Source organism: Oryctolagus cuniculus, chromosome 16 (genome assembly GCF_051225735.1).
Source record: "Oryctolagus cuniculus isolate XC-2025 breed Fujian yellow rabbit chromosome 16, ASM5122573v1, whole genome shotgun sequence".
Taxonomy (NCBI): Eukaryota; Metazoa; Chordata; class Mammalia; order Lagomorpha; family Leporidae; genus Oryctolagus; species Oryctolagus cuniculus.
In genome coordinates this window covers 76,863,810-76,877,102 of record NC_142882.1, presented here as the reverse complement: position 1 = coordinate 76,877,102, position 13,293 = coordinate 76,863,810, and the positions used below count along the sequence as shown (strand labels likewise).

Below are 13,293 nucleotides of genomic sequence, written 5' to 3'. Positions count from 1 at the left end.
ATTCCTAAATGATTGTCCATGACCTCATTTTATCTCTAAGGTTTGGATATTGAACCGTTTGTTTTATTTGTAGTGAAGGTAACTTGTGCATAGATTGTTTCTGCGGTCATTTACCTATATATCTCTCCTGTGATAAATCATTTTATTTTTCTTTTATCCTTTTGTTTTCCATACATTTAAGAGTAATCCTGGGGTATCTGTAAAACTATATGATAGTCAATATAGTGAAAAGAAAACCTTTTTAAAGGTTACATAGAATTAAATATAATATCAGATGTCCTGCTCAAAACAGTTTTTCTTCCTTTAATTCCATAACTTTTTTGTCAAGAGTACTTTATTAGTTTCTGTAATCACACTTACATAGAGAAACCCTTATATAGTTAATATACTGTGTTACCCCTGTACAAATGGAAAAAATTGTGTTTAACATTTCTAGACCAAAATGGCTGTTAATTTCTGTACAATGCCAACTCAATGTGATCAACTGGGATACTTTTTTCAAAGTTGACAGTACAAATAAAGTTTACAAAAATTCAGTTATATATACATGTGTATACATACACATACCTCATAACTGACTTTTATATTAAAATAAATTTTCATTTTATTTCCAAAGTTGCTTAAAATAAGAATAAAAATTATCCATGTGCAACAAAATGACAAATGTCTATGTCAATGTGAATAAGAAAAACATGAGGGCACTTCAAAAAGTTCATGGAAAATAGAATTAAAAGATGTTTATTTTGGTGAAAATATTTTGGAATCCATGTGTAGTTGTTTTCTAATATGTATTTTCCATGAATTTTTTGAAGACCTCTTGTGTATGAGCTTATCAATCATCAGTACCTATGGATATAATTTGATATATCCATGCAAAACTAAAATACCCATAGGAATGTTTTATACTCAGCCCAGTTTCTGGTAGGTGGAAGCCCCAATTAGCCCCACTGGTTTTGTTTTACTTCTTTATGTCGTGGAAGATGTAATCGATGGGATATTTGACCTACTTTGAGAAACTGACTAAACTTCTTATACATAGCCTACGTGAGATATAAATTAGACATTTTGCAATCAATTATAGTTATGCCTCAGTGTAGCCTTTGAAATGCTGTTGCTATGTGAACGCTGATTAAAACACACTAGGAGTATTTTCCCCAACCATACATAGAGCCAGCAATTTAACCTTAAGGACAAAAGAGTTGAATATCCCTGAGCCACGACCAACTTCGAGACTATCGCTAGGTACCTGCCGATGGCGCCTGTCAAGGGTGCACCCTGTTTCCGGTCTGATGCACCACCCCACTTTACCCTCTGGCTTAGCACAAGAGGAGGCTACATGGAAACTTCTAGCTTCCTGACAGATCTGCCATTGTGTTATAGGATTTGGGAAAAGTCGTTAATCCCTCTACCCTGTTAAATAAATAAAAGGAAATTGCACATGATTGAAACCAAATGGAAATCCACACACAGGCACTGAAATTCCTTTCTGCCCATACGGCTCCTTTGGCATGTGTGACACCGAGGAGCCATTGCATTGCCTGGCCTGTAGCCATCTTGGCTACTGCGTGCGGCTTCGATGTAAGGACAGTTGGCTTGTATCTGAAGGAGGAAGGGAAAAAAAATAACTTGCATTTCCTCTAGCGTGTTTCTTTTATTGTCCTCACTGGCTTTTCAGCTTGTGTGGACCTGGATCTGTGAACTTATTTCTCCTGCCTTCAGAGAGGCAATTGCTGTTGCAAGCAAAGGAAAACAAATCCCAAACAGAGTACACAGCACGATGGGCTGCAGCTAATAATTAAATGTAAAAATAAAGCAGCCTGTCGTGTTCGTTGTTTTGAAAGGGATTTTTAAATTACTGGGTTGAACATCGTACCCTTTCTCTATCGCAGAGTCTCATAGCAAGTGCAGTGTATCTTATGTGGACAGTAAGTTCCCTCCAAATGCAAACCTGCAGCAGGCTTTTCTGAGTTTCCCTGGCCATTTAATATGATCAGAATCACATGTTTCATAATCTCTTACGGTTTTACAGACACCCCATTTGAATTTTTAATAGGTCACATCTATACTAACAAAATAAAGTGGAGAATTGGAATTATCTGGATAGTTCACCCTAGGAAATCCTAGACGTGAATTATCTAGATATCTATTTTGATTCTCTATGTTATTTTGTTAGGGTGGACATGGCCTCGAATCCCTAAATTAATTGTGTCTAAATTCATTTTTCAAATTTTAATTTCCAAAATATGAAAAATTCACTTGACTTTCTTCCTTTTCTTTCCTTTTTTTTTTTTTCCTTATCCCATCTCAATCTCTCCTGGCCATACAACCACTTTAATTTGGGCCCATTTGTTTGGATTTGTCTGACACTGCTCTTCACCAGTGCAGCCGCTGCATTTTTTAACATGGGATACCTGTTATTTTCATTATTTAGTCCCAACCCCTATGTCTCCCTCCTCGAAATCAGTGAGCACTCCCAGTGAAGCCGGCAGCCAAGACTCGGGCGATCTGGGGCCATTAACAAGGTAAGAATTGTCTCTTTAAAAAAAGCCAGGGTGGGATGGCAAGAATACTAAGGATCGTTGTTAAAACACTTAGATGTGCATGACCTTGCATGTAACCTCAGTCATTTTATGTTTCCCTACGAGGCAGCTTGCTATTCTTAGTGGCATAGCAAAGATTTGAGCACTAGAATAATAAACTCACCATCATTCTTCCTTGAGAGAGCTAACTTAGCACCATGCGTCTTCCTTAACAAACCTTCTCGTTATTCTACTCTAGTTTACTACTTGGCTTATTTTTCATTAACAAGCTTCTCTTTGTGGATTGAACACTGAATTGTTCTAACCCCAACTTTAATTTTGCAAGCATCCTATTTGTTTGCTTAATGGAGTTGCCAAATTTCAGAACTCAGCTCCTAGTGTTTTTATTAGTTTATTATTATTGCTGTTATTTGGGTTGGCTGTTTCTTGCTTATTGAGTGGCAGTGGGTCAGCATGTTACCTGCCCCTCCCCCGCCACCAAGGCCACATGGCTTCCTCACTGCTCAGCCTAGTTGAACTCATGTAGGGACATAGACACTGTTTTTCCACAGTTTCCAGTTTGTCATGCAAAGCAAGAAATTTCAATATTTATAGAATCATCTCCTAAATGTTAATAACTTTTGTTAAAGGCAGTCATGGGCTAGAGTTGGTCTGTGGGCTGATAATTTGTGATCTCTGACTTTGAGTCTTAATTTTTTAAGAAATTCATAAAGTAATTAAGCTTAAAAGGAAAGAGGGAGCAAATCAGCCACACACAATTCTTTAACAAGTCAGCCTTTTGGTTTAAGCACTTTTCGGTCCTTGGGTATCTGAGAACATTGCTTGCTACCATATGCATTAAAGGGAAGAAGTGGAAAATTTTTTATTTTTCTATTTTCTCCTAATGTCATAAACATTTTGTTTGGAAAATACACTGTTTCCATACTGGCCCAGGCAATTTTGTAGGCAGAAATAAGGACATGAGGATCGTCTAGCATTGGCCTGTGCTGTAGGCTTTCTTTGCTTAGAAAAACTAACATGTAAGACTGATACTATAGCCCTCATCTCTGCTTGGTGGTGTGCTTCATGTTTGAGTATTTTGTTTTGATCAGGTCTTTCAAAACTGGCGGACCCTGCTTTCAATTTGAGAAAAATGAAAGTAGAGGCTTTGGACACAAGGCTGGTTTATTTTAGCAAATCACCTTTGTGATTTGGGGCAGCGTAACATCTTCTGTCATCTTTTGCTTTGAACACTTCAAAAGGTCATTGAGGGGAAAACCAGCAATAATGACGCAGTTGTGAAGATCTAACATGCATTCATGAGCTGGTACAATAAAACCACGTTCCTCTGGGGCTCCATTGGCCTATCATTAAGTTCATATATTTGACTGTTACTATACAGTGATGGTGTTGTGTCAGTACTACTTAGCTTCCAAGGGTGCAGTTGGCAGCCGCATTAAGTTCTATTCCCGATTTCACAGTTGATGAGCCCTTTTGAAACATTTCCACAGAAAGCTGACCTGGGCTGTTAACCACTCTGGGGACAGGTGCAATTATCCCTACCCAGAGAACATCACTCTTCATTTCTTTCTCCTTCTACTGTGGTTGATTTTTTTCTCTCTTTTAACTTAGTGAATCACTTTGGAAGATGTGCACTGTACTCTCACCCCCACAAACTCCAGCTAGCTTCAATTCTTGGTCGGAAAGGGCTGGCAAGAATGAGGAACTAAAAGTCAGTGAGTAAATCCCTTCCCGAGAGCAGCTTTCGTAGGAATGCGAGAAACTTGGCGTTCAGAAAGGGATGGTTTTCCAGTGGAGCACAAAGCCTGCTTGGGAAGAACATGTTAGGGATAGCTTAGTATATCCTGCTCTGGTTTTGAACTTAGGAAAATTCCACACGAATTTATGTTTTTGCTTTGGTAGAATGGATATGAAAGTTAAATTGCAGGAGAATGTTATGTTTTGGTTTTCAAAATTCCACTTGGAATGTCTTTTTGGGTAAAAGAAACATCTTTGAAAACAATTACTATTAACTCTAACACTTCATAAAACATGAAACTGGGCAAAGAGCTGTGTGAATTCTAAGAATATAACTGCAGTCATAAATTTGCCTAGTCGTGTGGAATTTGGACTCTTCAAGAAATAAAAAAAAAATCTTTCAGCAGATAACTTCAGAATGAAATTAACACATCTGATCACACCTAAAAGTGCACATAAATTCTGTCATTAATTTACCCAAATTCCAAACCGAAGTTAAAACTTTTATTAGAGAGCCCAAATTGTTAAACATTTCTTATAATCACTATAACTGGTTAATCTGAAAATTGGCATACTCAAATAGTGCTTTAAAAGAAGAAAGTACAACAAAATTCCTTTTGTGGATTTTCCAGAGAAGTTGAGTAAATGGTTTAAAATGGGTGCATAAAGAGTAGAAATATATACTAATTTTTTCCATTATACTACTATGATTTATAGATTTTTTAAAGTATCACAATTTCTTTTCTAGTTTCTGCTTGTGTTATTATAGCCCTGTTTTCATTCACAAATTGTGTTTGGGGTATTTTTCTCCTTCTCTTGACCAGTTTTAGTATAATCAATTGGTCATTTAATTATATTGGACAAGGAACAAACTGTCAAATAAAAAAATTTGAAAGTTTTACTTATAGACATAGGTGAAAACATCTTTATTATACTATCTGCAACTGGAATTCCACACACTATAAAGAGGACACTATGCTATGTTTCATGGGTATTGACTCCAGAATGCAAAGATATTTTAATAGAAGGAAATGTGTTACCATATTCAGCTTATAAAATGGTGTAAGATACTTGAGACATTTAAACACCTGTTCTTGTACCCTAACATTTGGTAAACTAGAAATACAAATAAAGAATAGTAATATGAAACCAACCACATGCATACTTGTACACACATAAGTAAAGCAGTAGTACTTTATAGCCTTTGAAGAAAACTAGCTTTGGATTAGTTGAATAAATATTCATAATTTCTTGAGACTAGGGACTAAGTGATATTTGAGCATGTATCCATAGAGTTGGTATTTGATAAACATTTGTTGAATGGAAGAACTATCCTAATTTTTTACAGACCAGGACATCAAGGCACAGAGAATTAGTCATTTTCTCAAGTTCAAATAGAGCATAGCTATACTGTGAGGTTGGTTTCAATTTAGGCATGTGGATTCCAGTTACACAAGCTATACTGCTATCCATTTCCATGTAAGTGTGAACTGCAAACTTTGGGATTCTTCAACAATAAACTAAACAAAGAATAGTTTAGAAAAAATAAATGAAATATGGGTATGGAGTTGATGAACAGAAAATATCCTCATCCAAGTAGTTGGGTAAAAATGTTGAACTTGACAAGGCTGAGGACAGAGCATAGTCTGTGTTCCTGGGACCACTTTCTGGGTTGCTCAATCCTCGCTCACCCACTTTCATTATTCAACTAAAAGTGAATCTAAGTGATGATCATGCAACCCACACTCAGTCTTCTCATTTATGCGAAAGCTCACAAGGGATTTCACAGTAGGGCTCTTTGTGTTTAGTTGTGACTCCTTAGGTTCCCAATGCACACCTCTACTAGGAGCTGCCTTGCCTGCAGACACTTAGGAAAGCACACTGACCTAACAGAGTTCACCTGGACATCAGGGGACAGGCTCCACCCTGTCCCAAACCTGACTCAGGGAAGCAACTTTCAAAGTGATTTCAAAGATTAACATCTTTCAATGCAGTAACATTAAGCAGTCTCCCATAATAATAATAATAATATCCTTAACAAAATAATCAGAAGGGGCAATTTCTGATATCTGTCTTTCATGAGAAATGCTATTGGTATGAGGTAACAGTTAATTTCTATCTTTTTTTGACCATCTATTGTTTTAAAACTATCACTAAGTTACATTTTCTAATTAGAATCTTCAAACCCCACCAACATTTTATTTTTAATAACTTTATCATTAGAGAAATACTACTGATGAATTTTAAATAATTGCAAAATACAAGGGACTTTCAAAAAGTCATGAAAATGGAATTAAAAGCTAATTTTATTTTAATGCAACGTGTTTTTGAAATCCATGCAGTTTTCTCATTATATGCATTTTCCACTAATTGGTTTTGTGGTACTTTCATATGGACAAATACAGATCACAAGATAAAAATATGTTATCCTCACCACAAAAGATAAGCACGCTTAACATCATTGCATTTACTGTCAAATAATGTGCCTACCATTGTATATATGATAATAACAACTTTCTGAGCAAGATGTTGAGCCATCTTTTCCAATCAACCATCTCAATTTTTTATATCAATAATTTTTACCTTTTCTAGTATCTATATCACTTTCAAATTTGCCCCATTGTCCCTAGCATAATCCAATAATGTTAAAAATCTATGCCTGTCCTCCCAACTATCAGCACCTACAGACCAAAGCCCCTTTTATCTACTTTTCTCTGGGGAGGAGGTGAGTTTCCTTCTCAAGGAACTCAAATGCAGTAGGTGGAGAAACATCTTCTCAACACTTACAGGAGGTCAGGGGCGTAAAGGGAGTGGTTTGGAGGTCTTGGGAGCTTTCAGCTCCATGTGTCCTCCAGATTAGAGTTCAGCAATGAAGGGACGGATTTCTACAATCCTCCATGTAGTAAATACTTAGTTTCTTGTTGACAGAATATCTTGGTAAAATTCAGATCTTGATACACCTATTTTTTTCTCTACTGCCTAGGAAGGTCTCATGTAAGGATATTAGATTGGCCTCATATACTTTGTGGACAAATTGTGCTGCAGCATGTGGCTACCATTTAATTTGAGTGACTTCAGGGGAAGAAAATGTGCTTCATGACCATGGTTCTAGTAACCAACAGGACATTCTGAAGATTTTTATCTTCATCTATAGCCATATTCCACAGGACTCTCTGGAAATATAGACACCTTGAAGGACTTTTCAAAAAATTACTCATTCATTAATTTTTAAATATTTACATTCTTGAAAGGGAGCGGGAGAGAGAGAGGGAGAGGGAGAGAGAGAGAGAGAGAGAGAATCTTCTATCTGCTGATCCCTCCCCAAATGCCTGTAACAGCCATGGTAGGACCAGGCTGAAGTCAGGAGCCCAGAACTCTGTCTGGGTTTCCCACGTGGATGAGCCATCACCTGCTACCTCCCAGGATGCATCAGCAGGGAGCTGTGTCTGGAATACAGCAACAGGGATTTGAACTGGCTCTGCAATATGGGATACAAGCATCTCAGGTGGTGGCTGAAAATGCTGTGCCACCCACCCTATTGATATGAGAGCGAGGGAGGGAGGGAAGGAGAGAGAGAGAGAGAGAGAGAGAGAGAGCGAGAGCGAGCAAGCTCAAATGCCCACGATGGCCAGGGCCAGAGCCAGGAGCTGGGAACTCAAATAAGATCTCCCATGTGGGTGTCAAGGAACTCAAGTACTTGAGCTGTCACCTGAATTCCCAGGAAGCTGGAGACAGAAGCCAGAGCTAGGTATTGAACTTGGGTATTCTAGTGTTGTGACTATGGGCCTTGCCTTTCAAAGACCTTTTGTCTTATTTTGGTGAAAACATTATCATCTTCCAAGGTGATCTGATGAATCAGAGGCTGATGCCACCAGGGAGACTGGAGTCAGTGATTCAAGGCTGATTAAAAGTCAGTCTCTTTGTAAATTAAAGTAAGATTCACAGTATAGAGTTTTCTTTGTATGTAGCACATTCATTGATTGGTTCAAAATCTTTGATGTCTTAATCACTCTGCCCTGAGCCAGGGTGTACTGTGTGTGCCCACATGGGTATAGTTACAGAGTGAGCATAGTTACAGAGTGTTTTTGTAAGGGGTTGCTAATCTTTCTTCTAGAAAGGTTGCTTGTTTGACAGCAGGTCTTCTGTGTAAGATTTGGGGAGAACATGCACTTGCTCCAGGATGGTGTCCTACCTTCATTTGGAATCCCTCTCGGGTGGACTTCCCGTGTGGCTTAACGTGGTATGTATTGTAGCTCCATGTTTGGGCTTAGGTGTTTGCCAACAGAGGGAAGATTCTCGCATAGCATATTAAGAAAAAGACTTTTTAAAGAGAGCCTGATGTTAGTATATTTTGCACTGTCCCCACTTAGTTTCTGACATCAGAAACCTCGTCATCTTCATGGCCAGTCCTTAGGAAAGAAGGCTGGGAAGCAGAACATGAACTCAATATTTAAACACCATCCGTACTTGATTGACTCTGTTTTCATGAATTGACACATTGAGTAATTGACTAGATTCTTAAGTGTCCTTATTATTCAGTGATTACTTTCAAAAATAGCATTTTACAGCTTAGATATTTGGGGATTTACATTGAGTAGAGTTTTCTGTTTGGCATTATGCTCATACTGGCCAAGTAGTTTCCACTTTCTGATTAGTTATGTGTGGGTGGTTTGACAGAGAAGTCATAGAACAAGAAGTCAGAAGACCTGTGGGACCAGGAGAGCTTGGTATTCTGCTCTTGATCTGTGTCTCCATCCTAGAGAGAGAAGGAAGACCAAGAGAGGTTAGGTTCCCATGCTGTTGCTTCAGGGACTGGCTGAAGGTGCTAAGTTCTCTGGTACAGAAGACAGTTGGACCCCCTTGGATTCCCAGCATAAACCAGCAACATGGGCAGAATTTTTAAGATAGTGGTGCCTTCCAAAGTGTGAAGTCAGGCTCAACACTCTCCTGGGACCACGCGGTGATATCATGCCATCCCAGACTGAGCCCTTGGAAGAGCTTTGATGCCTATTAGGGGAGTTAAGCAGATGTGCCCTTCCTTATTCTTTAATTTTCTAACACAAAAAATAAAAGCCATTTTCTTTGTGATCAACTTACTCTCACACTTTATACCCCTCTGCAGAAAAGGCACTCATTCATTCATTGATCTGTTCATACAGTGTATCATTGGGAACTTGCTGTCTATGACACTACACTAAAATTTCAAGGAATAGGAATATGAGGACTTAAGAATAATTTTCAATACCCCCACCTGTTAAACTGGTAGATATAATTGAAATTATCTAAACAAATGTTGCTATGGAGTTATAGCTCTCAGATATGTATAGAAATGAACTATAAAGTCATAAACCATTCTTCCCAAATCATCTGAAATCCATTTGTGGTACATTCATGTGTGACAAGTGATTTTGACTTGCTGCTCTCCCACCTTTCATAGAGTTTTGACACATATGAGGCATTTGGCCTATGCTTCGTGACTTAACAGCATGAGTTGTGTGTGGACGTGTTCACTTATATGCACACATACCTAAGAGTACTCATGCATATGCCCAGCTTGCCAAGAGATGGGTGGGATGAGGGAAGAGATACAAGTAAAATCAAGGCAATTCTATGGTCTAGAGAGGGATAACAATGTAGGCACATCGCCTGGAGATGGACTTTGCTCCTGCTAGCTCCTGGCAGTGGTTGTAACAGTTGAAATACAAGGTGAGGATTTCCTCTCAGAAACAAGGCAGAAATTCAGTTGCTTGGATTAGGACAAAAAGTAAGAGTAAGACTGTCAATGAATTTAACTTGATGCTGAGACCCCTGGGCCTTCTAACAGCGCTCATTACATCCTGTAGACAAACCTCAAACTAGGGTTTTGGAGCTGATACAGGGCTACTGCTGAGGCTCCTGAGGCTGAAGCCAAGCCGGCTGCCACTTGGCAAAGAGCACAGTGAGATAGGCAGCCCAGGAATGTCCCTAGGCTTGTCCCATAGAAAAACAAGTCACTTCTTAATAAGGTTTTTAAAGACAAATATATTTGGAGAAGGCATTTGAGCTGGGCCTTAAAGATACACTTGTTTACGAGAGGTTGAAATGGGAGGAATGCATTCCAGAAGAAATACTGCAGAATGTGTGCTAAGGAATCAGAAGAAAGAGATAAGAGACTGAGACACTTGTGTGGCTATGGAGTTAGTTGAGATTTCTGGCTCCTGTACGTGGAATCTAGTCATTGATTCCACCTGGGAGCTTGCTAAAAACACAAATATGTAGATGACTGCCTGGGGTGAGGTCTGGGCTAAAAATTTTATTTATTTGTTTGAAAGGTAGAGTTACAGGTAGAGAAAGGGAAAGACAGAGAAAGATCTCCCATCCACCGGTTCACTCTCCAAATGGCCACAATGGCTGGAGCTGGGGTAATTTGAAGTCAGAAGCCATGAGCCAGGAGCCAGGAGCTAGGAGCTAGTAGCTTCTTCTGGGTCTCCCACACGGGTGCAGGGGCCCAAGCTCTTGGGCCATCTTCCACTGCTCTCCCAGGTCATAGCAGAGAGCTGGATGGGAAGAGGAACAGCTGTGATGCAAACCGGTGCCCATGTGAGATGCTGGCACTGAAGGCGAACGCTTAGCCTACTACGCCACAGCGCTGCCCCCAGGCTGGTACATTCATGTGACATATTTGAGATCTGTAGACTAGATTGGGAAGCTATTGGTTTATTAAGGATTAACTGTCTAAACGAGGATTCTGGGAGTGAAGAAGGAAGTACTGAGGTGACAGTGGAGGATGGAGTCGTCTTGGTGTGGAGGTGGATGTGCTTAACAGGGTTGTGACAACATGGAACTTGGAGCTCAATAGGGATGGGGACTTTGGGGTTTTTGTTTTGTTTCCAGAAGGTGCATTGACATCTGTGCATTTGCCTGGGGTTGGAGTACAGAACTGAGGGGAGAAGCGTTTAAAGAATGCATGTCTTTAAGACCGGAATAGAGTAAGGGCCCCACCAGAATTATAGTGAGAGAAGGAGAGAAAGAAATAAAATGTTTAAAGTCAAGACTGACATGCCATGTTAAGAACATGCCGTGAAGATTCCAAAACAAGCCAGAATCAGAGAGCTTAAAGACGAGATAGAACTGATCATGGAATCTGATGATTTAGAGACCATGGTCATCATTGTTGTTATCATTGTTGATGCTGTTTTATTTCCATAGGCTCAGTTCCTGGGAGTAGCACCAGTTCAGGAATAATTCTGTTTATATGGTTCTTGTTACATCTTGGCATTTTGCCTCTCAAAAAAAAAAAAAAAAAAACTATACTAATTGAAATGCCACCAGCAGTATGTGAGTGTGCGTCAGCCACACTGAGTGTGTTAGCACACTAAGAGTTCTTACCTACTGATATCCAAATATTTATTGGACTTTCTATAGCCAAGACCCAGACAAGGAACGAGCAGGCACAGTCGTGGGAGAAGCATGTTAAAGCTTCCTGTTCTGAGATCTAATAAAGATGGAAAGAAGAATGGAAACTGGCCCCTTGCTGTTGGTTAGAGTAGAACAGGAAGAAATTAACCGCTCATCAGAGGAGCAATGTATATGAACGCAGACCTCTCACCTTTTATTCCTAAGTTATACTTTTTTCAACAGAGGACTAAAGATCCAGTTTTTAATTTTCACTTCTATCTAATTAACAGAAACTGAGCAATTAACATTGGTCAGCTGCGAGGGGGAATTTTATAAGAATCTGGGGAGTCAGCACTGTTACACAGTAGGTTAAGCTGCTGTCTGCAGCACTGGCATCCCGTATGGGCACCGGTTCAAGTCCCGGCTGCACCACTCCCAATCCAGCTCCTTACAAATGCACCTGGGAAAGCAACAGAAGATAGCCCAAGCGCTTTGGTCCCCTGTACCCATGTGGGAGACCTGGATGAAGATCTTAGATACTACCTTCAGTCTGGCCCAGCCCTGGTTGTTGTGGAGATCTCTCTCTCTCTCTCCCTTTCTCCCTCTCTCCTTCTCCCTCTCCCTCCCTCCCTCCCTCCCTTTCCCTCTCCCTCTCCCTCTCCCTCTCCCTCTCTAACTCTGACTTTCAAATAAATAAGTAAATCTTAAAAAAAAGAGAGAGAAAGAAATTGGATAGCAGTGAGTTGGTAAATTGTTCAAAGTATGAAGTTCTGTTAGGCTCTTGGTAGTCATTGCTACTTTGAATAATTTTGATGTTTTATCTATTCTGTATTTTTTTATTTTTTAAAGATTTATTTCTTTATTTGAAATGCAGAGTTAGAGGGAGAGTTATATTGAGATCTTCTATCTGCAGGAGCCTGGTATTCCATCCAGGTCTCCCATGTGGGTGGCAGGGGCTCAACTACTTGGGCCATCTTTCACTGCTTTCCCAAGTACATTAGCAGGGAGCTGGATCAGATGTGGATAGCTGGCACTTAAACCTCTGCTAATATGGGATGCTGGCATTGCAGGCAATGGCTTAACCCACTGTTCCACAACGCTGGCCCCTCAATTATTTATTTTAAATATTTTGGAACTGGCATTATAGCATAGCAGGTCAAGTGGTCAAGCTGCTACCTATGGCACCGTCATCCCATATGGGCACCAGTTTGTGTCCTGGGTGCTCCACTTCTGCCCCAACTCTCTGCTCATGGCCTGGGAAAAGCAACAGAGGATGACCCAATTTTGGGGGAGGGGATCCCTGCCACACACGTGGGAGACCCAGAAGAAGCTCCTGTCTCCTGACTTAGTGGCCATCTGGTTCATTCCCCAGAAGATTGAAGATTTCTCTCTCTCTCTCCCTCTCTCTCTATTCCTGCCTCTCTCTCTCTCTCTCTCTCTCTCTCTGTAACTTCAAAATAAATAAATACATCCTTTTAAAAAATGACAATGTTTTAAAATTAAGCCCCCATTATAAACTACCAGTTATGCAGTGACCTCTCTGGGATGTGATACTAGAAGCCACATTGTCTGGCCTGCTTGGGGTCAACTATGTGAGTGATGATTTCCTATGGTATGGAAAGCTTCCTTCCTCAGTATT

General features: G+C 39.8%; 1 protein-coding gene across 4 annotated transcripts in view; it reads left to right on the top strand.

Annotated features, from left to right (window-relative positions):
* DYNC1I1 (dynein cytoplasmic 1 intermediate chain 1) overlaps nucleotides 1-13,293 on the top strand; it is a 330,192-nt gene that overhangs the window by 40,134 nt on the left and 276,765 nt on the right. For 2 of the 4 annotated variants that reach the window (XM_051852963.3, XM_051852961.3), the window contains exon 4: nucleotides 2,381-2,522. In XM_051852963.3, the coding sequence (XP_051708923.1) occupies nucleotides 2,381-2,522 (142 nt within the window). The remainder of the gene's footprint in view (nucleotides 1-2,380; nucleotides 2,523-13,293) is intronic. The other 2 variants (XM_051852964.3, XM_051852962.3) reach the window with 1 other exon arrangement.